Here is a 27,927-nt window from a genome sequence, read left to right as displayed (position 1 = left end):
CAACCGAGGATGAGATGGCTGGACAGTGTCTGCGAAGTAACCAACATGAATTTGACACAACTCTGGGAGGCAGTGGAAGATAGGAGGGCCTGGCATGCTCTGGTCCATGGGGTCATGAAGAGTTGGACACGACTAAATGACTAAACGACGTGACCAGTTACTGTGTTGGCCAGAGATCCACTTGTTATCGCATCAAGGAGATTTTCTGGTATAAGATATGATATACACAAAACAAGAAAGATAATAGGGATCCTAGTTCTGGACAACTAAGGTGGAGATGCAAAAAAAGCCATAATTGCCTTCTGACTTCTCAGGAACAAAGACAAGATGGCTCCTTTGTCTACTCACAGAGAAGATCAAACAGGAAATGTGTGTAGTAAAGGATATGGCATTAGCAACCCTAAGAATATCATTCTAGATTGTAGGAAGTTTTGCCTTCCCACCCTCAAGAAACCTCCTTTCTCTCTCTCCCCTCCACCCCCTTTGCACCAGCAAAAACATGCCTTTTCTTCATTGTTACCTCGGTTGCACTTGGTCACCTCCAATGGATATAATTTCCAAGGTCTATATGGAAGGAGAGTGTATGGAGGCAAGTGATAGGTGAGCTTCTTTCTGTATTTTTTCATTCCATATTTTTACTACCCGTATGTTGCACATGCAACAACAAATACATTTTCACTAGTAAATTTACTTGAGAATAGCTACTGTAAGGGGAAAAAACCCTGCATAAATATTGAAATATAAATAGGGCCAACTAAGGAAGCTGACACCTACAAACAGGATTCGAATGAGAAGAAATGCTGGCTTGTGTGATTGAAAAGGAGAGGAAAAACCTTCAAGCAACTCCTATATGTCTTATCTTTCTAATTCCTCCCTAATGTGTGACAGTTTGCAGAATTACTGAGCTCCAGATAATCTTTGAACCTTATGGAGCTCAGTATTGGTAAAATATGAAAATTCCACTCTATACATTATAAACACAGTCTTAAAAGTCATCTTAATGAAAGAAACTAATAATGTGTTACAGCTATCTTCAATTATCAGAATAGCAATGACATAGAGAAAATGGAGCAGACTTATTTTTTGCTGCTCCAGAGGGAAGGACCAGAAGTTGCAGGGAAGCAGACTTGGGCTAAACCTTAGAAGAAATGTTCTATTAGTAAAGGTTAGGACATGGTCTCAGAAGATGGTGAGTTTTTCCTTGTTGGAAATATTTATGCAGCAGCTGGATTGCCATGTTTTAGAGATACAGTTGCATACTTTGTTGCTGATTCTTCATTAAGTAGAGACTTGGACTTGATAAAGGGTGTCCCATGGTTGGAGCTGAGGAGTGCTGCTCCCTGAAAGAATGGGACGCACCATCCCAGTCATTGATGTCTTCATTTTTTGGGTAATCTCCTTCAGCTCTTGAATTCTAAGATGAAGTGATGGAAACGCCATTGTAAGCATTTTATGGTCTTCCTTCTGAATGCTGATCCTGTTCAAATGCACAGTTCTAGAACGCACAATTCCATGGCCTGCCTCTCCTCTTTCCAGTATGTCTTCCACATAAGACCCTGAAATGAGACATGGCCAATCCTTACTGTGACAGCTACAGGCTGAAATCCTGTTGCTTAGTGTAGTAAGTTGCACTGGATAGGCCCAGCGAATCAGTGATGACCTGGTGAGTCAACTCCAGTAAAAATTCCTCTAATTCAAATAGGCCTACTCTAGTTGCAACTTATTTTAGAATAATAAAGAACAGGATTTCAGCCATTATATGTATTTATAAATCAATGGACTGATGATTATATTCTATGACTCCACAATCTTTTAAAGCCCTCTCATTTTGAATCAAATGGCAAATAGTTTTACATATTTTGTGAGCCATTCCAAAACACAAGTAGTTATCATTCTAAAGGAAATACAGTAATCCCTATCTAGCAGATCAAATGTCAAACTCATCACACACATTCTAACACATCTTTAAAATATCTACAGAAGGAGAAGCTATTAGGGTCTTTTTAATCACTTGTATATACTACTTATCAAAAACTTAGCACATTTACTATAAAGTATCTGTGCAGATACAGTATTAGAAGTGCAATTGGAAATCGTTTTGTTGAACATTTCCAACAATGATTTTTCTCAAGCCAAGAAATGTTCATAGCAGTTGCAGTATACATATTAGGGAGTGTACACAAGGATGGGCAAACTGCTTCTGGTTGGGGCCTGTTCATTGCTACCCCAAACCACCTGAGACCATACCTCAGCTGTCCTCCCAAATTTCAGTGGTAGGGTTGCCACTTTTTGAGGAACTGGCTTAAAAAAACTCATCAAATCTTCAGGTGTGGAGACAGATCTTGGAGTAAACAGTGATGGTGGAGGAGTATGGTTTCTTTTTTCTGTGAGGTGCCATCATGATAGTTCAGCCCCAGTCAAGGAGGCACAGTGGGGAACTGAACTCCCAACCTCTGCAACCAGATTCCTAAACTTTTCAGTTCAGTGACACCCATCTTGATCCATTCCCAACTGGCTCCTGGGCTTATCAGCTTTGTGTGAAGCTGTTCTTATGTGGGTTTTGCTTCTACAACATTGGAGGGGACTAGAGAGAAGAGAACTGATGTGCCATTTAGATCAAGGGAAGGATAGAATTCTCCAGGTGCTGAGAGATACCTGATTATCACAGCAGGATTTTTTTTCACAACTCCTGTAGTTTGCAAAGTAGTTTGCTTTGTTTTGTGATTTGCCTTCTGATCCTAAATACAGGCTTTGCTTACATATACAATTGTTCAGTCATAAAGGTTTGCTTTCCTCACATCAAAAACTAGAAGATTCCAGCTTCTAATGACACGTTATCTGTAATAATTTGCCCCATAAGCAGTGTGAATTTGAAATCCGGAAATCATAAATACAGTTCAGGCCACCGCATATTAACTTCACTGTGCATTCACAAAGAGTTGCATGCTCTAACTAATCATTCTAAGAAACATCTCTATACTCCTATGTCTCTTTCTGTCAAATTAAACACCCAGTATATACTATATGAGAGTTAGCACTTCAGTTTTCAAGACTTGTCAGTGACTGGGAAATGGGAATTGCAAACATTGCCTAGACATTGGTCATGTACCTTTGACAAGCACTACTATTTAATGTCAGCTCTGTGCCATTGGAGCTGAGGTTTATGCAATGTGTTTCTGTTTTAAGTCTACTATTTCATCACAGCTGTTCATGATTCAACATGTAAATACTCTGCTCCACAAATCTGGGATACCATAGTACTGAAGGTCAGTAAACAGTGTTTACTCCTAGATTGATTTCAGTTTGGCATTAACACAGAAGATGAAGACTCAGTGTACTCACTAGAACATGAGTTTAAATATTCTGTCTTTCAAAGTCTATATAATAAACACATGCAAGTATATTTACATTTGTGTTATGTAAACTTATCAGTACTTAACATGACACACAGGGAGAAATGTTTGAAATGTTCAAAGTGCTTTGCATAGGTAACAGAATGATGACACAGGCAGGTATGTTTGCATATCTGTGTGTGTGTGTGTGTTTGTGTGTGTGCCTTCCTGTATCCACTCAGATTAGCTCACTTCTGAGAACCAAGCTGGGGGTGTAGAAAGTTGACAAAATTCTAAAAGCTTTATCATTTGAAAAAAAAAAGATTTTTAACTTAGATCCTTCGACACACTGGTTTCAGTGGGAGGACAGTACAACATTTTCCAGGGCTAGAATAGATCTGCTGCTGTATTGGGAAGCATTGCAGTTAAAAGACGGTTTCTATGATCACCCCTGGTCATAACATTATACTCAGTACCAATCATGATGAAAAATGGTTTTGGTTGCATATTTGTACAAGAAATATATGCATACTTAAATATACATACATCTATGTGTGGGTTAGGGGACGTGATGGTGCTGCAGGCTAAACCACAGAAGCCTCTGTGCTGCAGGGTCAGAAGACCAGCAGTCGTAAGATCGAATCCACGTGGCAGAGTGAGCTCCTATCACTTGTCCCAGCTCCTGCCAACCTAGCAGTTGAAAAGCATGTAAACATGTGAGTAGATAAATAGGTACCATCTCGGTGGGAAGGTAAAACAGCGTTCTCTAGTCATGCTGGCCACGTGACAATGGAAACTGTCTTTGGACAAGTGCTGGCTCTACAGCTTGAAAAATGGGATGAGCATTCCCCCCTAGAGTGAGACAACAACTGGATTTAAAATGTCAAGGGGAACCTTTACCTTTACCTATGTGTGAGTTAGCCCTACTCAACTTCACGGGATTGATTTCACAGTAAAATGCAGAAACCAGTCTGTAAACATTCAATGAAAGAGTGCTTCCTGATATCCATACCACTGATATCAATAAGTATCCATATATACCAAGAAATACATGTAAATTTCTCTGCCACAAAATGACATTTCATGTTCAATTATACTACCTACTTCTTAACAGATCATAAAAATGTCCTCATTTTTAATTTAAATACATCTTTTATCTCCCCAACAGGTGGCAGAAACATCATGCAGAGAAGTGCAAAATTGAATTCTGATCTGGGTAAAGTCTGGTTTATTGTCAAGCAGAAGATAGGAAGAAACAGACTTCTCTTTCTTGCTCACCTACTCACTACCACTGATTCAGTGATATAACAAATGGATGTAGCTCAACAATTTTAAAACATTGCATACCATTAAATGTACACTTTTTATGATATAGATCAGTGGTTCCCAATCTTCGTAACCCCAGTGTGCTTGGACTGCAATTCCCAGAAGCCTTCACCACCACCTTCTGGGAGTTGCAGTCCAAGAACACCTGGGTTACTCAAGGTTGGGAAGTACTGATATAGATGGTGACTGTAGCCATATTTAGTCATTAGCAAATTATTTATTTTATTTATATGTATTAATTTATTAGATTTATACTTTGCACCATCTGGCAACCAGGCCACTCTGGGTGGCTAATACAGATAGAGGGCTCTAAAGCAGGGGAAAGAGGCATAGAGACCCCTGTCTCATTCTCTCCCCACTCAGGGAAAGTGGAGTTTCAGACCAGCAGCAACCCAATAGACATGGGAGAAACCATGGGGGCATGGGATTTCCCAGAGAAAAGAGGAGGAGGAGAAGACTCAGGGGTCAAACAGGAGGGGACATTAAGTGATACAAAAAAGGAAGTGGTGCTAGAGGAGAGACTGGAAAAGACTCTTGTGGGATGGGGAAGATAAAAGGGGTGGTAGAGGCAATAGGGAGAGAAGAAAGGAACAACAGGAGCAAGGGGACCTTCTTAGAGAGAAGGAGGGAGAAGAGACATGAGAAAATGCTTTAGAACTGGGGGAAGAAGTGTGAAATTGAATGTCCTGAGGAGACAGAGCCTCCAGGAGAGTGGGAATGCATTCTGAATGTTTTATGTAAACACATTGTTATATTTTGATGGAATTCTTTATTTGCATTTTAATATTTCTATTCTTCTTTTGTTAAATTGTATTTTAAGCCAGTTGTTTATATGTTTTGCAAACCACCCCGAATGGTGTTTGGCTAGATGGGCATCATCGTCATCATCTTCATCATGAGGATCCCTGGACTGGGATACTTGTGCAGCTAAGGGTTGTTAAAGAAGAGGCAGAAGACATCTTAATCCCCAACCCCCTCACAAACCTTCTTACTGGGGAGAAAGAGAGAGAGGCGCTGTTTAGCCCAAGAACAGCTGTTCTGAGAACAGTCTGAACCCAAAGATAAATCTTGGCGGGAAGATCTGTCAAGGTGATTGAGAACCTGGATAGGGGAAAACCAGAAGGGAACAGAGCGTAATAGATGAAGAGTCTGACACCAAGATGGGTATTTAAGCCATCCCTTTTGCAGCACCCTTTGCTTGGAACTGAAACAACAAACCTATCTCCAGTTCAGATAACATGTTCCAAGCTGTTAAAGGAAGATAGGGGAGGTTTACCTTCTGTTATCAAACAGTTGCAACCAAAGAGTAAAGAGAACTGTTCCAAGTTTAGTTGGTGTTGAAAAACCTTGTTCAAGTTTAATAAAACCTATTTTGATATCACCTAAGCTGTCTTCATTTAGGGAGCAAACAATAGAAGAGGAAAACCCACTTCGGCCGGCTGGGGTCAGTGAGACTCGCATCTTGGAGAGAATATACATTCCCATACCAATGAGCATCTATCATGTGCGGTGGTTGTTGTAACGAAATAGTAACCAAGGGGACATGTGGATACTACTTCTTACTGGGGAGGCTACTATTGACATGAAAGGTGCCATTGCTCCAAATGCTTAGTCCTTTATCCACATATGTATTATCTGAATTATACAATAATTGGTTAATGGATCAGTTACAATGAATGTCTTATTGAAGAAATTCCTGACTTGGCATTCTGAGAAAGTTGTCAGCTAATATATTTCCCAACTGTATACTCGGTGGAGCATGAAATTGGAGAAGATTAAGAAAGTGATTTGCCACTGCATTTGACATTCTGACACTGGATTGCTTTACAACTGAAAGACAACAGTTAATTTTGGTGTAATCCATACTGAGGTAATGTCTGCATAGCTCAACCACAAACATGCAAGCTATTGAGAATATTATTTCCACATTAGACAAGATGTTAAAAGCAAGCAGAGGCAAGGAAAGGCTCACCTAAAATCCTTATTGTCTACATGTTGTTTTGGTACTGGGCAGGAGCTTTTTCTGAACCATTTGAGAGATAAACAAGTGGATCCTAGAGCAAATCAATCCTGAACTCTGTATAGAAGCAAAGATGACAAAACTTACTCTGTCATCCATTGGTCTTATTACGAGCAGTCAAGATTCACTGAAGTCAATAATAGTAGGCAGAGTTGAAGGCAGAAGGAAAAGGGGAGGACCAAATATGAGATGGTTTGACTCTCATCAAGGAAACCACAGGCTTGAGTTTTCAAGAGCTGAGTGGGGCTGGTAATGATATGATATTTGGAGATCACTCATTCATAAGGTCACCATAAGCTGGAGGCAACTTAATGGCACATAAGAACAACACATGTTGTCTTAGAATGCAATGTAACAGGGATGATGAAGATAAAGAAATGCATCTCATTGGGTGTTACAACTATTAAATTTCACCTGGAAAAGTTATAAACTTTAGGTTCCCTAATTCTAGGCAATACAAATCCTCGACAGTGAACTGAAAGCTGCCTCCTTCCTTTCTGGGCATGAAGGCTTCATGGTTGATAGAAAACAGACCTGTCCAGCAGTCTTTATGTCACCCAAGCTGGAGTTAGTTGTAATTCATGGATTAGGTACAAAAAGTCAATGCATTAAGATTATCAATCTTTCACTATTTTGTTTGATACTGTCTAACCTCCAATAGTATAAACAGCCGCAAGGCAGTATACCACTGCTAAATGGCTAAATTAGGTACCTCATAAATCAAAAAGCAGATAAAAGCAGTGGTAGCCATGTTGGCACAAAACAGATTCTGAAGGACCTACTGAAGTGCCACCTTTATAGGCCAACCAAAAGGGTACAAAGGTGTGCTTTGTACCTTTTTGGTTCACCTAGAAAAATATCACTCCAGTATGGTATTTGGAATTTGTTCTGTGCCGACATAGCTATGGTTGCTTTTGTTTGCCAGATTTTCTGTAAACTATCTCATTTCGGAAATTAATATATCAATATAATGTGCACAACCAATTCCTGATCATGCACCAAGCCACCTGACTGATGTATACTGAGGAATCTAAGTCAAGATTCATTAATTAATGGAAATTTGCCACAATAAGTTGCTCAACTTCCTTTCCGTCAGTGTAGCTACTCAAAAGAGTTTTGGCTTATAGCTGTCACATGGCCTACAGCATGCTTCTCCTCCCACTTACCAAAAAAGTTTATATTTGCTTGTTATGAACTGATTACCACACTTGTGAAATTGTCAATAATGCAAAGTCTATAATTAGGTATAAGAGAAAAAAAGATTCATACTCCAGCCCACAAGATCTGTACTCACAGCAAACTCATAAACTGCAATATCACCCAGGCAACATGTTTAGCCCAACATGCTTTTGCCACACAAATCATATCTTCACCTGGAGGTTCATACAACCTTTGTATTGCTGCTGCTGTCAAGGTTCTTGATTATGAAACACCATGAATAAAGTAGTTTGTCAGGACTAGTCCACGAAAGCTCCCATTAAAATCCATCAGTTAGTCTTTAAAGTGCCACAATGTTTTTGTCTTTATTTTTTATGTTTACTTTTATTTTTGCTTAGTGTGAATAAAGGGAGTTTTGAATCTTGTTCTTACATTCAAGCAAATTTTTTACATTCAAGCAAATTTTTATTAAAACAAACAAACAGCACTGCTCAGCTGCACTTGAAAAACATAGTGAGGCTTGTGCAAGATTATACACCCTGGATGTGACCAGTTAAACCACGGCAAATGTAAGCAGTACTTCATGTACAGGTTAAAAAAGAAATCTCTCCATCCAAAACATAAGGCTAATGAAACTAATTAAATAAAACATGATTTTTGACAACAATTTACTCCCTAAGGAGAGGGAAATGAAAAAGAAGCCATACGAAGAATTCTGGTAACCATACGATTCAAAGTATTTCTCTAAAAAAACACAAACATGTCAAGGGGATATAGCCCTTGGCTGGAAATACAGCCAAAGATCAGCCTCAATTAATTTCTGGCTTCAAGCTGCCAACAGATGAATGATGTGTGAGAGTGTTTGGCTGAAATTCTCTCTGCCAATGTTTTTTGTTGCTGGTGGTTTTTATTCACCCATTCTCCCTATTTTCTGCCCAGTCCCACAAATCTTTCACTCTCCTCTAGAGTCACCTTAGAAGGACTCCTCTGAAAACTTTCCCATGACAGCTTCTCAGGGCGAAATCTGTTCGAGTCAGCTCCCCAGCGTTCCAAGTGTGCCATGATGCTGCTCCCCTCTGCCCCACCCCATGGGCACATTCCAAGCACTATTTTAACTTCTGAGCAAAACTGAGCGGCATGATGTAATAAAAATATTTCAATATTGTTAATATGGGTTTGTATCTTAATGCAGTCTTATTAATGCATGACTAATGCCAGCAATGTGAGCACACTTAAGAGGAAAGTACCTACCTTTTCCTCCCCCTTTTATATTGTATTTGTCACAATTGTAGTGCCCAATTTGACTGCTACAGAGATTCCTACTCTAGTGCAGACTCTCTGCATGAATGTAAACCCAAGTTTCCCAGGGCTCTCAATCATGCAGAGAGCTGGTCTGCAGTCAGGAACTTTTCCTTTTCAGACTAGGCACTGAACAAATAAACACTTCGGTGGGGCTATATGTTCCTCCTAAAAATGTTGAAACACTGGCTTTAGTAATTCATTACTAGAACTTACATTAACATGGTAAGTAGTTCCAAGTATGTGTGTGCAGAGTATTGACCAATAACTGAGAGGGTGCATTTGCAACATTTTAGATTTTAAGTCTAACGGTATTGACTGTCTTATTATCTATACTGCCTAAAGCGATCTAGGACATTCTTGTGGCTGAAAGATGGGTCATAAATACAACAAAAAAGGCAAGCAAACATGTACTGTATGTGTTTGTCTTAGAACTGCAGAGCTAGTCATCATCCAAGTCCAGCCCCTATCAAGGTGGCACAGTGGGGAATCGAACCACTGAGGTTGACGTTTAATAACTTCTGAAGTGTTGATCAAAACTTCACCAAACAAGAAGACATCCCCTTTTCAGCCAAGATGCATCAGCAGTTTTCACCAGATGTTGACTGTCCCCACATTAAAATTAAAATGGTAGATGTATGAATTTCCAGTACTCTCTAAACTTCCTATCTGGGGGAATTTTTCAATTCAAAATGTGGCAAAGTTGTGAAATTCTTCAATTAGATCACAGATGCTCTACAGGTATCCTTTTTAAAAGCCAACAGAATTTTAAGGTTTAACAAGACTGAATCTTTTATTTTGTGACTTCTAGCAGCCAAAGTTAGGGGATCCTAGTGTACCTCATGAGCACAGCAGGCCTAGCAGTCAACAATAATTTTCTAAACCCTATGTGATCACCCTAACCTTAACAACAACAGCAATCATCAGAGCTGGAAGGGACCCTATGGATCACCAAATTCAACCTCTGTCAAGGAGGCACAGCAGAGAATTGAACTTTCAACCTCTACTGAGCTATCCAGCAGTTCATGTTATGAAAGATATACGGAAATCCTATGGGTGTTTGCATAAGGTTTGTGTAAACTGCCTTGGCTAATTGTGGCTTACTGAGCAGATGCGAGACTACATGTTGGTTGTACTTACCATCGACTGACCGACTGACCAACCAACCAACCAACCAATCTCCTCAAAAGGACCAAAGGTGCTCATGAACTGCTGGATAGCTCAGTGCTTTAGGCATGGCTGCAGAACCAGAGGTTGGGAATTAAATTACCAACTGTGCCTTCTTCACAAAGGTTGGACTTGATGATCCATATGGTCCCTTCTAGCTCTGCATTTCTAAGATGATAATGACGATGACAATGATGATGATGATAATTACCAGGCATGCAACCAAGATATATTCTAGTACATAATTAATTTGCTGTGGCAAGTTACACAAACCTTACATGTTTTTCCATTTTGAAAGGCCCTTTCAAGGACCAGTATTTCAACTGTCGCTGCCTGGCCTCTTTCCAAATAAAAAATAGTGGGTAGGACCAAACATTCTCTTTCAAGATAAACAAAATTGGTCTTTTCAATTTGTAAGAGCTTTTTTGAATCTGGGGACATTTAGAGCCGATGTTTCTGCATGAGGGAGGGTGGTAGAGTTTTACTTTTTAAAAACCGTAACTCAAAACCCTTTGCCTAAACTTCCCGAAGTTTGGCATACAGAAAGAATAAATTGTTTACTACAGATTTGCTGCTGCTCTGAAGTCCAGTTTCAAAGTTATGTTTTTGTTTGGGTTGTCCCTATTTTTGGAATTGATTTGTAGAATGTAGATTTGCTCTGCTAGCTGTACCACCATGTAGCGATAACTGAGAGAAAAAGAATGTGCAAAACTGCCATTAGCATGCTAGAAGACGGCAGGTAGGAAATGGCACATCACTATAGCGGGAAGCCACAGGAAAAGAGGAAAAACAAATTCTTAGCAACTGGGCCCTATCCAGATTCCTCCAAGGTCTCCCTAAGGGTGCAGTTACCTTCCATCTCTTGAGAACCACTGCTCCAGAGAAAGTCTGAGCTGGGGATCCTCTCTCCCTGGTTTTTCTAAAATTTAATGAAGGGCTGGGGGGGGGGGCAACAGACCTTGCTGATCAGCTGCTATTCCCAAAAAATAAAACCCACAGCGTCAAGAAAGCGCTTGTGTCTTTAAAAAAAATTTAATTAAAAACCTCAACATATCTTTAAAAACGTTTTAGCAAGGAAAATAGAACTCTCCTTCTGCTCCGACCCTCTCCGAGGTAAGCCTGCATTCGTAGGCACACCAATCCGGGAGTTAAGTCCCATGGAACTTAATGAGACTTCTTTCCGCGGGCATGTGTACTGTACTAGGCTTGGCTCGGCCAGAGTCATCATCATCAGAATGGAAGCGGAGGAGCAATGGGAGGAGTCGAAGCGCATTCCAGGGCCGGGCCGAGTTGGCTGAGGCGGGCGGTGTGTGTGTGTTTTTTTCTCTCTCTCTCTCTCTCTCTCTCTCTCTGTGTGTGTGTGTGTGCGTGTGCGCGTGCATTGCCGTGTAGACAGGGGAAGGCAAGCGACAGCCAGCTCACCGGGCCCGAGCGCGGGCGCTTCTTTTCCCAGGGCTACCGCTCGCCTGGGCAGCGCGTCACGTCACGGCTGCGTTGCCTCCGAGAGCAGAGGCCTCTCCTCCCCTCCCCTCCCCTCCCTCCTCCTCCTCCTCCTTTTCCTCCGGCCTCCCGTGCGCACTCCGGCCCAGCGCTCGCTGCCTTCCGGAGCTCGCTCCTTCCCTCCCCGCCCTTTTGCCAGCGCCGTCGCCTCCTGCGCTTCCCTCGGGCCGGCGGGGAGGGAACCCGAAGTCGGGAAGGGGCCATGACCGTGGAACAGAACGTGCTGCAGCAGAGCAACTCGCAGAAGGTAAGCGGCCAACCTGCCCGGGGAGGAGGAGGAGGAGGAGGAGGAAGAAGAAGAGGGCGGCGGCGGGGTGAAGCCGCCGCCTCCTGCTCCGCTCAGGCCGCCGCAGGAAGCCTCGTTGCAGCAGGCTTGGCGGCAGCGCGAGGGCCTCTGGGCTACGTCCTCTCCCTTCGCCTTCCTCGGTGACCTTTGCGTTGAGAGACCGAGAGACACACCGGGCGGGCAGGAGTTGCGCCTCCCGACCCGGCTGTGGGAGCGAGGCGGGAGGAGCAGGGCTGCTTCCTCAGCTACTTGGAGCCCTGCTCCCTTTCTGGCGACGCTGCTTGCTCCTCTCAGCCCACCCACCCAGCCTCCCGCGACTTTTGGGGGTGCTTCTCATCTCTCCCTGTTCCGCCCCGCCCGCCCGTCCCTGGCTTGGTGAGAGTCCAGCCCTGAAGTCCACTTCCCTTTCTCGCCCCCCCCAATCTTTTTCTAGGTGCCACTTTATTTTTAAACAGAGGGATCGACGTCTGCATCCCCTCCTCCTAGCTGTGCCTTCTTATGACACCTCCCTTATGATTCCGTACACCCCAGCAATAGATAGGAACGTTCTTTAAGCAGAAGGGTTACTTCCTTAAAGTGATGTCTAATGCAGAATTTAAAAGAAATAGTAACGGAGATGCATCTCTATCTCTTTCTTACTAATCTATGGTGGATCCAGCTGTTCCCTGGAAGCAGAAGCATGCTGGTTAGGCACAGGGATGCTTCACTTAAATTTGGGATGAGGGTCCCTGCTTCTTTGCTCATTTGTTTTGTCACATGTCTTGAGATGATTTGTCTGTTGGTTTATCTGTACATAGGTCAAAGGGGGCTCAGAAGAAAACATGCCCCAAATAAACTGAAACAAGTGTATTTGGCCCAAGTGAAGCCATGTGTTTCTGTGTACAAGCTGTTTTCTGTTTCCAACACTTCTGCCAGTGTTTTGATGTAAACAAAAAATTATCTGCCACCTTTGTGAAAGATAGAGGCATTTTAAGTTTGTAAAATACACTTGAGTTGTATATAGTACACCTTCTTCTGCTTCTCTTTCTCCCATATTTTATTCTTGTAAAACCTATGTCAAAGGTTGAGATGGCAACTGTCCCAAATCTGACCGGTGAGTTTTACGACTAAATAAAGGTTTCGGTCTGTGCTCCTTGTTGAATCCTAGCATACACCTTGCTAGATCAGTACCTAATACAATAGGAAACTGAAGTTTGTCAGATGTTCTGGACCTGTAACAAGCACAGATGGTTGGTGAGTCAGACATGATTTTGTGGGTATGGTATGGAATCTTTACAACCTCTCATTCACTTGACTCAGATGTGTGTGTAACTGCTAAAAATGGGTGCTGAGTGTTTTTTCACTCCTGGGAGATGAATGAGGAAGTTCATATTCCCACTAAGCTTACAGAATTGCTGTTCATTCTCCTACAGCCCGGCTGAACTTGTTACAAAATTATTAATTTAGGAGGTAGCCACCCAGCCTATTTTCCCCCCGGTATAGCTCTGTCTTTTTTCTTGCTGCTATGAAAATCTCATTTAATTCTCATGAAAGAAAAGACTTACAATAGGAAGTTCTTGTGTGTTCTTAACTTCAGCAGAAGAGCACTTCACTTCTATACTATTCACAGCGTTTAGCACTCCAGTGAGGATTTAATGACTTTAGTCCGTCTCTGTTTCTACTTTTGATAAAAAGAAAATGAGTAGTGGTTGTGTTCCCATAAATCTATACGATTAGGTAATGAAGTGTGACATATGCATTCATTTGAAGAATGCAACCTACCAGTTGAGAGCCCGTGAGGTCAGAAGTTGTTACTGTGTTCTCTGGGGGCAGCCTCCACTGTCTCTTGAACATAGTTTTCCCAGGGATGTTTGAAACAGATGTTCTTCCTTCAACACCAAATGTTTAGGAGCTGGAATTGCATAGGCATTTTCTTTATTTCTACAGTTGTGATGCTAAAAAGAACTCTTTGCTTTTAGTAAAGGCATGGTATAACACTTCTGAGTACTTCATACCTAGAAAACCCTGGAGTGGGTTGCCATACATTGGAATCCACTGGGTGACATGCAGCTATTATTTTTATCATTAATAAACTTGATCTTAACAAAGTTTGCTCTATATTATCAATGGATTGGAAGGTATACCTTTCCAGCTCTTAATTTTCATTAAGAAATGATTTTGCCTTGTTGCAATTGTCATTGTTCTTGGTCCAGAACTTGTATTCTGAAAGAAAAGAGGCCAGTCCCATTCAGAAGTATTGCATGAATTGGTGTTTGTGAAAATCACATTCTGGGCTGCTGTGAATCTTCAAATGCTGAAATGAGACAGTTAAGTTGAACAATAAAAATCAATACCATATAAGGATAATGGTTTTCCCCACTTCTGATCTGTGAGGAAGAGTGTTACTTCTAGTACTTAAGTGCAAAACTGGAGCCCTCCTATTCCCAATTCATGCCATTCCCGTTTTTCATGTTATAAGTCTCTGTCCTTAGTATGAGAATATAAACACATACTGCTTAGGAACCAGGCCCTTCCTGCTTGACTAATTCTTTCCCATAGTTAACTCCCACAAAAGAATGTTGTCAGATATGTATTGCTACTTTGTAGTTGTCAATGTATCTTTTTTTAATGTAAACTGCAGTCAGCAAGTACTGTACATTTTGTGAAAGAATAGTTCATTAGATGAAGGGGACATTGCCATGACAACTGCAATCTAATAGTGTAGGCCTTCTCTTTTTATAACATAAAACACTTTGATCTGCAAGTCTGTAGTAAAGAAACTCCTCAGGAATCCATGGTATAGGGTGTTCTAGTTTCACAATTTGGGTAAAAACTAGACAGATAAAATGTGCACAGAAAACCAAATGTGAAATATTCCCTATAAAATTGTTCCATAGTAACAGCAATTTCTAAACGCTTGCGGTGGCTGCGTTAGTGAGATATACCCATGTTACATTGCAGAGATGTGTTAATATGGACAGGGGGATTTCTTGGTTCTATTTTTGTATGAACGTGAAACATGCAGAAATCATGTGTCAAGATACAGTTTTTCCTATAGTGTATGTATTTGTGATACACCAAGGAATCCATTAAGGAATTATTTCCACCCTGGTACTCACTCGGCTTGTATGAGGATTAGAAACCCATTAGTTGCATCTCCCGAACCTTGTGGTCTGCCTCTCATCTTCCACTGCCATGATTTTTTTTCCTCCCCCATGCTGCTCTATCTCTTTTTCTTCTTTCACCCCAATATTCATTCAGCCCTCTATGTACTCACAGGACAGAGATGTAACATGTTTGGACTAAAACTCCTAGAATCTGCTAGCAAGCATGGCTGATTGAGTTTAATATAACCAGTTATTTAAGTTTGGAAGTTAGGAATATTAATGGAAATACTCACCCCGTTCATAAGAGGACCACAGCTCCCACAATTTCCTAGTTAATATCTGTGGACTACAGCCTCATGACTCTTGTCAGCATGGCCAATCAAGATACAATCTGTCTATTTATTTAAATTGTACAGTAGTGACAGTGGCCACTTAGTTCATCCCCTCTCTCAATACATTTTTGCATCGTGGAGGGCAATGGTTTTAAACAGGAGCTGCTCCACAGCTTAGTTCTGATGCACAGCCTCCAGCACTGTCATTTATGGTTGCTCAAATGGAATGCTGAAAATAATCAGTCTGCAGAGTTCGAAGACCATTTGCTGCTCACTGTTTTGCATCTTATTTGGACATCATTGACCATTGGGAAAACATCTGGAGAGAGGAATGACAGGTGGTGGCAAGGTGCAGCTGCTGCAGGAATATTAGAGGGTGTGGCAGAGACCGTATATTATCAGATGTCTGTCTTGCTAGGAGCAGTGTTGGTGATGGAGCCCTTCTGAGCTCTGAGGCCATTTGGTAGATGTGTGGCCATGAGAAACTCTGATATTGGGCCTGCACATGGCATTAAGAGACTTCCATCCCAGGGATATCCGTTGAAGCTTGTTTCTGTGCATGTGTTCTTCTCCACAAGATAGAGCACTAGATTTACTTGAACTCCATGTGAGTAATGCCCAAAGATCAGAGCTTGGACATAACACATTTAGATTTAATGCATTTTTACATTAACAGGGTGACAGTCATCTAGGATATAACATTTCAAAAGTAATATTTTAATATGTTAATATTTTGAAATATTTAAAAAATTAGATATAGCCAACATACCCTCTAATTTTCACCCTCACTGGGCGGGGCTCTGCATCTCCGTCTTGCAACTCCACCTACCCGCGCTTGGTTCCATTGCAACCAGAACCTAACATGATCGCTGTGTGGAGGAGGAAAACAGCTGCATGGTAGGAAGCAGAGTCATGCACACATGCATGCCCAGTTTAACGGCAACCTTGGGTATAGTCCTTCTGTATAGTGCAAAAGTAGCTATTTAACATGAATATATTATTTCTGTGTATTTCTCAAGATTGTGCAGGGGTTAATGGTGGTCTGCTGGATTTTAGTTTGCCACTCATTGTACTTTCTGACTACTACAGAAAACTCATGAAAGTGTCTGCTGGGTTACTTGTGTCTACATTGAACATGTGGGTTTTTTTTTCTTTGATTAAGAAACATATATTCAGCTCAGATATGATACATTTCCTTTGTTTATAATTAGTGACTTTAATGCTATAATTATTGGCTTTTCATTGTACACACCCTTATCTGTGGCAAGCACAGTGAAGTGGTGTAGAGGGTGTTCTGTCTGCAGTTAAATATTTTGTGATCCAAAGTATTAAAAAATTCTGTTACATAACGTACCAAACTGTTTTAGCAGTTGCGTAATGTTGTGTTGGTTGATGTGTATCAGCTGTACTTTAATGTGGCTCAATGGATTTCATATGATAAATTATAACACTATAAAAATGGACTTCTTATAACATCTTCTAACATGGCTTTTTTTCTTTGTGTAATCTTTCCTCTTGTTCTTTTTTCCATGAAAATGGTTAAGGAGGAATGAAACGCAAACTGTCATTTGTTATCAAGGAGCACTCAAGCAACTATCAGGAACTTTAGTTTAAATGTTTTTAAATATTCTCATTTTTAGTCTTTTCAAATTTAAAATGCCTTCAAAACTCTGCTTAAATTTCTAATGTGGGCTAATTTATAGTGAATATTGAACTAATAAGTTTGTATATCTGAAATTGATTCTGATATCTATGTTCTACAGTTCTTCACATTTACACATCTGAATTAATTCAGAATTCGGGATGCAAGTCTTGTATTTCTCTACTGCTCTTTGTAGATTTACATTTATCATTATACTTTGTTAATTTATTCTTGAACAACAGTTGAAAGAGTGCTGCTCAGCTATGAAGGTCTGTTGCTTTGCACTTCTTATTTTGTTGTTCATCAGTAACAGAGGAAAGAGTGTGCAATGATTGCTAATGGAAACCCCTCCCTGCAGTTTCCTGCTTAGCATCTTTCTAATCCTCAACATATTAATGAGGGCTCTAACTTCAGTAATTTTTTTTGTTTATTCAGAGCTACAAAGAAGGGCAAAGGTTTTGTCCTTCTGGCCAGTAGGAATCATCAATTCTACTGCATTTTATTTTTATTTACATGTTAGATTATAACCCTGAGGAATATCTATTGGCCACATAAACTAGACTTTCTCAAAACTCTAGATTATTGTCTGGAAGCAAGCGTGTTGATCACTCTTGCTTGGCTTCCCCTAAATTAGGTAGGAACCTATGTGTGGAAAGGTCATCTGCTCTGACTTCTCTACCTTGTTGAATTTGTCTGAGTGTGAAGCTGTGTTTTGAAATTTGGTTCAGTATCCAGACTTGCAAGAAGAGTGACAAGCCAGTGTCCAGGTTTGGACCCAACACTGGTAGATTCTTGGTTGATTTAGTTGCTTCCAGGTGGAGCCAAAAAAAGAGAGATTGTGCCAGCACACCAGGTTGTGGGTAAGATTCCTCATGATCCTGGTTCAGTATCTTTGTGTGAATGCAGCCAGTGTCTTGTTCTAGTTGTACAAAGGTGTTAAAATTGTGATTTCTCTGTTCACTTAGTAATTTTCTACCTATTACTTGAAAAGCTGAGTGCAAGCTGAAAGATTCAATAAAGGCCTGCAGACTCATGCTTTTACTGTTTTCATTCACAGAGATAGTATTGCAAGTGTAAGTGTAAGATTGTAGCTCCTTGAATCCCCAGCCATGGAGAGTTGTTGCCTAAAAAGTATCTTTTCCTTTCTCTGTACCTACTTTGTCTTCCTGGCTAGTTCATCAAAGTAACTTTAGGATTTGATTAGCATCCTGTTGTCAATATTATAATCTCCTTTTTATGAGTCAGGTTTGTTTTAGACCAGACTCATGGGGAAATTGCCTCCTTAGAAGACACAGAGTTCTTGACCAACTTTATCAAAAAGGAGCCAGTGTGGCAGTTTGCTTGATTATGTTTGTGTGTGTTGTGTTCATTCTTTTCTTCCAAACCTTCCGGAGATGAAGCTGTTACTAATTGCAGTGGGTATCTCTGTGGGCAAACATGTAGCAGGCAAAGGACACTCATTTCACACGACTGTCTCCTTAAACAGCAAAAGTGCTTCTTTTCTAGATGTTTCTCAGCTGTTCATCAATGTGTACTCTTTTAATGTTTAAAATGTTTGTGATACCTTTGGAAGTCTAGAGCACTGGTTCTTAACCTTGGGTTACTCAGGAGTTTTGGACTGCAACTCCCAGAAGCCTTCACCACCAGATGTGCTGACTGGTGTTTCTGGGAGTTGCAGTTCAAAAGCATCCGAGTAACAAAGGTTAAGAACCACTGGTCTAGAGGCCTGATTTCCCCATTTTTGATACTTAAAGCAGTAATAGGATAAAGACACAGTGGTTAAATTTGTACAGTATTAAGATGTCGAAGGATTGACTTTACAAGACTGTAAATGCTGACAGGGCTTGTCCATATTTTGCTTCCATTTGAAAACATTAGTCAGCTCTTGGTGATTTACATGTGCATGAATTAAGTAGTTTAACCTAACATGGTAAAGTGCTACTATTAAGATGTTGGTCACATTTTACAATATGTGTCCAGTTGCTCAGCAGGTACTGTACATGCCATATAATACCATCCACTCTTTGTTAGTGAATGACAATTTGCCACAGTGAATTGTGCAATTTAGCTTACATCTGTAGGTCACCAACCGGATTCTGGCCATTTTTTGAATGAAAAAGGAAGAGGAAGGGGAGGGAGGATTTTCAAATCTTGACAATTTTCACAGTTATTTCATTTTTTCCTTTTGCTCCCCCATGTATCTTGTGGTAATGCCTTGTGCATTTCTCATACTGTCGAGGAAGGCAGAGCACAGAACATGACATTAAAAAACTAGTTATTGTTCAAGTTATTTATAACAACTAGAAACCTAGCTATCTGTATTATTTTGAAAGTTTTTTGAGAGATAGTCATGTTAATTTGTTTCAGCAAAAAAACAAAAAAACAAAAAAGTATCTCAAGAAGTGTGTTCTAATCCACAGGTGCACACACTGAAATATATTTGCTAGATTTGTTGTAATATTTTTGTTTTTGTTATTCATTCTCTTTTGTTGGCTGCTGTCTTTATTATTATTCAAATATGTTTTACTTTCTCATTTCTCAGAAATGAGTGGAATTATTCTTTGTAAGTTTTTAATTAAAAAAATGGAAACTTGCAAGCCAAGTGTCATTTGGTGCAAACCATGCCTTCCTCTCATCTGCCTCATTATCACCTTGGCACCTATAAATGAGTGTGAAACAGCAGCATGAAGCAGCACTTGAATTAAGCAGCCTCAATTATGTGGCAAAGCCACGTTCCCTCAAATACAAAAGTGATGAAAAAGATAGCGTCCTGACACTCTAAAAGGGTATCCTTGTCCTCTGCTAAGTTACGATTGTAAGGTAATATAGTTGTAGTTTTGGTATTGAAAAGAAATAATTATTGGGGGAAATAACTACTTATAAGTAGTTACTTCTAACTAATCAGAAGTAATTAGTTAGTTCCACCATTAGTTGGTGGAATGGAGTATGTTATTTTCATAACATGGCAAACAATTTTTTTTCAACTAATGTTTTCTTGTTATGGATTGAAAGCTATCGGAGGAGTTATGTTTTTTTTGGCCTCAGGAAATCATAGCCCCATGTTGCAACATGAACTAAAGTATCCCTGTCCGGATCATTTAGCCACATGAGTGTAGCTGCTGTTTTAATGAAGCCAATATGAACTCTAAAACCTCTAAAGTATTTCAAAGCTTATGCCAAATTAAACATGTATGTCTTTAAACCAGGGTGGATTTGATTTTTAAATATATTTTATTTTAAATGTTTTTTTAAATTTAAATTGTTATTTAATTTTTTTAATCATTGATTTTTTCCCCCACCCTTCTCTAAACTTCCAAACGGTTATTTGTTTTAGTGCATAAGTGGCAGACTTGCATTGTGATTAGAGATGGGGGTTGTGGCGTTCGCCCTCGTGCCCCTTGCCTGACCCTCCAAACACAGAGCACACGAAGGCAACCACTACTCCTTTTTACCCCGCTGCCACCAGTTGATCACTAAATCAACTTTAGGATGAAGATGCAGGTCCAAACTTCGCTGTCTTTTAAATAAAACATTTTTATTGATTACAGATGTTATTATTAATCATAGGTAACTTCTATTATCATCACTCACAACCTTTTATTTGTCATTACAGTTCTTATTCACTTTTCACTCTAATCACACCTCAGATCTCCCAAATACCACACTCTCTCTTTACTCTCTCTCACTGTCTCCTTTTTCTCTCTGACTCTGACTGACTCGCTCTCTGACTCCGCCTCTTTATTACATATCTCTCGGCTCCGCCTCTCAGCAACATTAGCCTGAAACATGAATATTCATGACTACTTAACATAATAAGGGTGAACGCTACAGGGATATTTGTATTCATAGAAGAATAACACACACACACACCCCGGCAAGTGGAAATAACTAGGGTTATTTCCACTCACCATCCACTCACTGTTTGGCTGCTACCGTGGGCACAGCAGTGCGTTCCTATCGCGCTGTGCTCCGCAGTGGTTTAGCCACTCTGCGACCTGGCAGAGAGGCTTGTCATCCCACCTCCTGCCAGGAGTAGCTAATCTATTGTGTAGCACGGTGTGATAGGAAAGCGCTGCTGCGCCCAAGGCAGCGGCCAAACAATGAGTGGATGGTCCAGCCCCATGGGGCTGGATCCTTGTTATTTCCACCTGCGGGAAGATATTAATATTCGTCTACGAATACGAATTCCCCCATCCAATATTGTGGAATATTAAGGCCAAGGGTCATATTCAGGTTAGTCTGTAGGGGGTTATAATAAATAGTATTGCCATCATCCCAGGGTGGAGTGAGTCCACAGTCTGCTAGAGTAGCCACAGATTAATCACCACAGAGAGATATATGTTCTTAAATAGTAAGGAAAATTTCCTTCCTTTCATTGGCAGGTGTAGCAATATTTGAATAGGTGGTCTGAATCCACCATGTTTTATATACTGTCACAGTGCCAAAAAATCTGTCTGCACTGCTAAAGTAGCTCTTCAGGATCACCTATCCCATGTGAAAGAAACATAGTGTATAGCAAACAGACATGGTGGACATTGTAGTCAATGTCATCAATTTAATTAGTAGATTGGAACTTTATATTTCTTGCTAGCTGAGACAGTGCTATTTTCCCCTGGGTTGTAAATGCACACAGTGTCATACTGCATCTCAAATCATAAAAAGTTAGTATAGATGGAGCAGAGAAAATGTATGCTGGAAACTCTGCATAACCTATATAACATAAATATTTGATATAGTGTGCAGTCAAATTGAAGTGAGTTCATAGCCATTGACCAGATACAGTGCCAGGTTCCTCCTGCCATATCCTCCTCCTCTTAGTATTACACAGCTGGAAGGGACCCTATGGATTTTCAAGCCCATTCCCTTTTACAGGTAGTATTGTGTTAAACCCTATGGGAAGTAAGAGAAACAGTTCATATATCTTTGAAAACATTTATCTATGAAAAAGCTGCCTTTAAGGGTGAACCTATGTTTAGGTTGGTAGGAAAGTCTTGCTGTATCCCTGCTTTAAAAAACCGCAACAGCTTTCAGTCCCACTCAGAGGTAATGAAGAGGCATTTGTAAAAGCTGCAGCACACTCTGTTTCTCTTTATCTACCCAGGATTGTGGGACTTGCAACTTTGAAGAAACTGCTGTTGCTAACACAGTACAGTATGTTCAACTTTAGCCATTATATAATAGCATGTGAATGACACTTGTCTTTACACTCAGAAGCATAGGCAGACTTATGTAGGTATTTTCAGAGCTGTCAATCGGGATTTGGTGTGAATGATGACAGTCTGTATGAAAGAGAGTTTTTACAAAATGTTTGAAGAAAACAAGATATACCTGTACATATAGATACATGTGTGTGTTGAGAATATGGAGTGAATGCCAAAGTAGTGTAACACATAATTGTGAAAGTTGTATCATATGTGTTTATAAAGTCATTATGAATTGGGATTTTTTGTTTTAGTATTTCATATATTTGAGGACATTTGGTGGTATTCAAAGTACACTTTCCACTCATAACTACTCTTACCTAAATCCTAGCAATACTCCCTCCTGCTTCATCCCTCGCTTGCTTCCAGATCTTTGCTGACTATTCCCCGGCTCTCAGGAGATGTTTCAGGTGGCAGCACTGAGTCCGGTTAGATACTGGCTGAAGTCCTGTTGTATAACTCCATAAATATAGGAGTGATTATGTCATAATCAGTGGTGAACTTCCAAAGGAAGCATTTCATAAGTGACAATGTGCTGTTGCTGCTGTTACACACGCAGGACTCAACAACAGGATTTCAGCCATTGTGTACTATAGTGCAGTGGTTCCCAAGGTTGGGTAACCCAGGTGTTCTCGGACTGCAACTCCCAGAAGTCTTCACCACCAGTTGTGCTTGCTGGGTTTCTGGGAACTGCAATCCAAGAACATCTGGGTTACCAAAATTTAGGAATCACTGCTACAGTAAATTCAGATTCTGATGTTTGCAATTTTTGCAAAATTCTAGGTGGAAATAGGTGTGTTGTATTACCTCTGCTTTTTATTGTAGTTTTATCACTACTAAAGTTTTTAGCCCACAGATAGGGACCATGATGGGGGAAAGCCTTCTCCTGCTGCTGTCTTCTAGTGACTAGGGATCAAGTCACATATTAAGGCAAGTGTATGTTTTCCCATCTTGCAATGTTATTCCTCCCAGGGACACATCTGATTATGAGTAATTACAGCACCAAAAGGCACTGGGAGAAAGGCAGCCTAGAAGGAAGGAAGGAAGGAAGGAAGGAAGGAAGGAAGGAAAGGGCAGCTCATGTTAGAATAAGCAGACGCTAGAATCCTCTTAGTGTTTGTGTAAGGTTTGCATAACTTGCCATGGTTAATTGAGGCTTAGTGATGAGGTACCAGGGTGTCTCTCACTAATATGCCTGTTCACCTGTCCAATGATGCAACTCTGATGCATCCTAACATGTTGTCAGTTGGCTTCAGCAAGTTACACACACTTTAAATTGACATCAACAGAAGAGAAAGCATTTCCCTCTTTCAGGAATTCAGGTGGTAGTGATGTTTTATCAGTATCCTCTTAATTTGGCCTTAATTTTCAGTGGTAAGGTGCTCAAGACTCTCAAGACATTATGTCTCTCTCTCTTTTTCTGAGCCCTCTTCATGCTGTGGCTAAACAAAAATAGTTAGTGTCCTTCAACTTCCTTTGAACTTCCTATGTGAGAAAGCTTGGTGTGTTTCCAGTTCTGAAGGGATAAATCTCCATGTTAAATAACCCACAGTTACAGTCAGGAGTTTGTTGGCAGGCCAGGGTGAACAAGTTGAATAAGCCTGGAAAATGAAACTCCTTAGCATGTCTTCATGCTGTGCCAACATTTTACCTGGCGTTTTCTGCCAGTTTATCAGATCTGGTGATGCTTATTATCTCCTTTAATGCTTGTGTTTTTAATAAAAAAGTCCTGCTTGCCTTTAAGGAAAGTGAAGGTAGAATTGCAATTAGATGCCACTGTTTGATGAGAAGAAGCAGAACATGAGTTTATATAAAACTCATGAAAATGAGAAAGCTGCAAACTGAATGTAAAGCATAACTTTCTATTTATACAGAATGGAATGCTGGGAAGGCATTTATTTACCAAGAGTTAGTTCATGAAGAACTAGCAATGTGAACACAGCACAGGAAGCAGTTACATATGGTGAAAACAGACATGGCTTTGATGTGAAGCACATAAGCAGATGTTAGAAGGTTACCTTGAGTTGTTATGTATGATTCTGATTCTGGCTCTGTAGTCCTAAAGATGGATTGATTTAGATGGCTTCCCCAGATATTGATGCTAATCTTCTAGACACCAGTATAAATAAAGCCAGGGGAAAAGGACAAATGTTTTTACAAGATAACATTTGATTAACGTATATATTGAAAAATAATAAAATGAAGAAAGTAACTGTGGAAATGTGAAATTTGTAAACAGTGGCCAAAATCCTGCTGCTTAGTGTAGTAAATCACACTTGAGTAGGCCCATTGAATCAATTTGGATTAAGTAAGTCAACTCCTCTCTAAGTTCCATTGATTCAAATGGGCCTACTCTAAGCATTACTAGGTTAAAATAAATCAGCGTAGGCCCATTTGAATCACTGGGACATACGGAGAAAGTGGCTCACCAAATCTCTATTGGTTCATTGGGCTTACTCTAGCAAAATATAAGAAATTTAGACCAGTATTTTATTCAGACACTTAAATCAGGATGCCAGGCAACATAGTAAAAGAGACCAGTCTTCCCCAAACTAGTGTTTAACTATGTTGAAATACAGTTGATTCAATGTGCCTACTTAAGTGTGATTTACTGTATTCAGCAACAGGATCTTGGCCACTCTTTTACAACTTCACATTTCCACAATCACTTTATTTACTCCAGTTTATTCAGTTTGTCCTGGTGAGTGAACAAGCCTTGATACACATGCTGGCTGGCATTGATGGTAATTTTATTTGAACACTTCTGGAAGACATCAGGTTCAGAAAAACTGAAATAGCTTTTAAAAAATGAACATGAGATTCTTAATACTCTCCAGGAAAAAATAATTACAATTCCACTGGCTATCTGAAATTCCTTGCATGTGACTCCAGACAATTTTTGGGAACCCAGAGTTGTATAGTAGCTTCTACTATTATGTTGATTAAGCTCAAAACTTTCTGTTTGTTTTCTTTTTGCTGGTTGTGCTGTAGTCAGATAATCTTTGGTTAAGAACCTAAGAGTAAGTATTAAGTTTAATTCCTTAATTCGTTTTCAAGCACAACAGCAATAAATTTGGCATGTAACCATGTTTCTTAATCTGATTACATCAGCTGTTTAGTACAAAAATTGCAACTGGCTAGTATGTGAAATGGTCTACTGGAAACAATCTAATTTTAAACACATCTGCATTGGCCAGCAACTTTTTGTTTCATGCTGTAACATTGTGCAAGTGACAGCACTTTAGAAATCTTGTATTGCATATTACAAAGAGGTATGATAGTTACTTTATAATCTTTAGTAGGTAGTTTTTTTCAGAGTGGATAAAAATCAGTGATATATATTTTAAAAACAGATTTAAACAGAATTTAAGTTTTAAAAATCATTTTTTTTGATTTAAATTGTAAAAAAATCCCTGATCTTTTAAAAATTAAATTGTTTTAAATCAAATCCATCCTGGTGCTGTTACCTTCTTGCTGGAATATGCTGCATGATTTGATATTATTTCACTTTCATTCTTTGGTTGCATGGTTGTAAATGGAATACATGAACCAGTATGGAAGCATCTAAGTTGTAGCCCATGCGAAGTAGATTTCTTAGCAAAAAGAAAGAAGACTGAGACATTGCTTGTCCATTCTATCTTTGGCTTTCTTTCTAGCCTCATTAACATTGGTAGTTCAAACTGGAAGGTGCTGCTAGTAAATGCCGGGTTGGGCAATCAAAAGGCAGTGACTATCTCTAACCTAGTCCAGGCTTCTGGACTGGCTTCTGTAAAAGAGATCTGGTGAGATGAAATCTATCACAAGTATATTTACTAATGAATCTGATGCTGCACCAATCATGGTTTGAGGTAGGAGCTGGAGTCACTACAATCTGACATGGTAGTTTCACTTCCTGAGTACCTTATTCAATTGTTGGCATTGAGCATCTGTACTTGATGTTGGAAACTAAAGACAGGGAGAGATTTTGCTAATATACTTGCTTTACTTGCCTTATCCATGTTGCTGGGCATGTTCTCAGATGTGATGTTGAAAACCCAAGGAAAGCTAGTTGATAGTGGCATTGTTTGGAGTGGCTTGGGATTTCATGGCTTCTGTGGCAGCCAGGAACGTGTCCCAAATTAAATATAGCCATAAAATGTTAACAGGACTTACTCCAGATCTTGGCTTCTCCATTGGGTTGGAGGTGACCTGTGAATATAGAAACCTGTGACAGCTCATGAACAAATCATTATCTGAATCAGATTAATCTTGAGACTTTCTGTTACCCTTAACAGGGGTAGAAGTCTAATTTGGTGGTCCATCCTTGGAGATGGATAAATCCTGAACGATTCTTGAGATCACTGAATTACTTTTCTGCAACTGTAATGTGTTTCTGCTGAGATCCTGCTTTCTGTGTGTGATAGGGAAAGGACTTGGACTGTAGCTGCAGTCAAGTCACTGATGTCCAGTCACAGAGCTATGACAGCTCCCTGATGTCTAGGAATGCTAAGGCATAGAAACATTTAGACTGATGATTGTAGGACAAATGGCAGACTTGTGAACATGACCAAACACAGGCTTACTCCATGGCAGTGGTAGTGACAAAGAGACTTAACTTATTAACCCTTTGAAATGCAGTTTCAGGATACAGATCAGCCAATAATGCTGTTTGAGGTTTCAAAAAGCCTTTTACGTAGAAATTCACATAGCAAAGGGATAACAGAATTCTTAAAGGACTAGTGAAATAAGTTTGCATTGCATTTTTCAGATAGAGGAACTCATATTTATTAGGATTCTGATGTCCTCACTTTGACAGTCTAGTGAAGCCAGGATGCCATCTGGTCAGGTTTTGCTGATACCTTTCAGCTTTTGCCATCTAAGGGTGTGAGCTAATTCATTACCTATACTATGGTTTCTTGCCCTTCCTGGAGTTTGAAAGCTGCCACATTTGGCTTTGCTATATGGGCCTTGAAAGCAGGGATGCTTTCTTCAACCAAGGAGTGGTTATTACTGCCTCATAGACATTGAGGAGATCTTCATTGGTAAAAACAACGTTGGCTTTTGCCTTGTGTCAAATTTTTACTTTTGTTCAAAGTAAATGAGGACTCACAGAAGTATGTGGGAGGGCTCATCCTGATATTCTTTAGACTGTATAGAGACAGCCTCCAATGGAACTACCTCTTCCATGCTGTTTTGTGAGTCATGAGTGTGGTGCCCAAGCCTCCTTAAGGAGCACTTAGCACTTGGTCAGAGAGTTGGACAGGCCACTTACCTACCACCTTTGAGCTGAGTCAAGTCCCAAAACCTCAGCAGTGCATAGCGTAAGTGCCTTGAAAAGTCTGCCCTTACAAGAACATGTTACTTTTACCCAGTACTTTGCAAGTACAGACACATGGGCTTTCTGATTCCTTAGAACTCACAACAGCTCAATTAGGTAGGACTCTTAAAGATAGCTAGTTTGTGGCCCTCTCCACTCCCTGGATTTAGCCAGACCCTGCTGTTCAAGAGACCAGTCGTTTTGTAAAAATGTTTATAATTATTTTTTATTAGAAAAATAAGTGTTTCATAGAATCAGTTTATATTGCTCAAGCTTTAGCGT

General features: G+C 40.1%; 1 protein-coding gene and 1 long non-coding RNA gene across 13 annotated transcripts in view; both read left to right on the top strand.

The window, feature by feature from the left end:
* The first annotated feature begins 519 nt into the window (after positions 1 to 519).
* On the top strand, positions 520 to 11,096 carry LOC144587748 (uncharacterized). Its single transcript, XR_013542894.1, has 3 exons — positions 520 to 600; positions 4,501 to 4,548; positions 5,479 to 11,096. It is a non-coding gene; the product is annotated as an uncharacterized LOC144587748 (long non-coding RNA).
* Positions 11,097 to 11,685: 589 nt separating this feature from the next.
* The window catches only part of USP25 (ubiquitin specific peptidase 25), a 412,805-nt gene continuing 396,563 nt past the window's right edge, over positions 11,686 to 27,927 (top strand). For 8 of the 12 annotated variants that reach the window (XM_020785423.3, XM_078388967.1, XM_078388972.1 and 5 more), the window contains exon 1: positions 11,688 to 12,049. In XM_020785423.3, the coding sequence (XP_020641082.3) occupies positions 12,005 to 12,049 (45 nt within the window). In that variant the 5' untranslated portion in view covers positions 11,688 to 12,004. Of the gene's footprint in view, positions 12,050 to 27,927 lie in introns of all 12 variants that reach the window. The other 4 variants (XM_078388974.1, XM_078388973.1, XM_078388977.1 and 1 more) reach the window with 4 other exon arrangements.

The sequence above is a fragment of the Pogona vitticeps genome, chromosome 3, assembly GCF_051106095.1.
Source record: "Pogona vitticeps strain Pit_001003342236 chromosome 3, PviZW2.1, whole genome shotgun sequence".
NCBI classification, from domain to species: domain Eukaryota; kingdom Metazoa; phylum Chordata; class Lepidosauria; order Squamata; family Agamidae; genus Pogona; species Pogona vitticeps.
The sequence above is the reverse complement of the archived record's forward strand: the minus strand, read 5'-3'. Positions and strand labels throughout refer to the sequence as shown.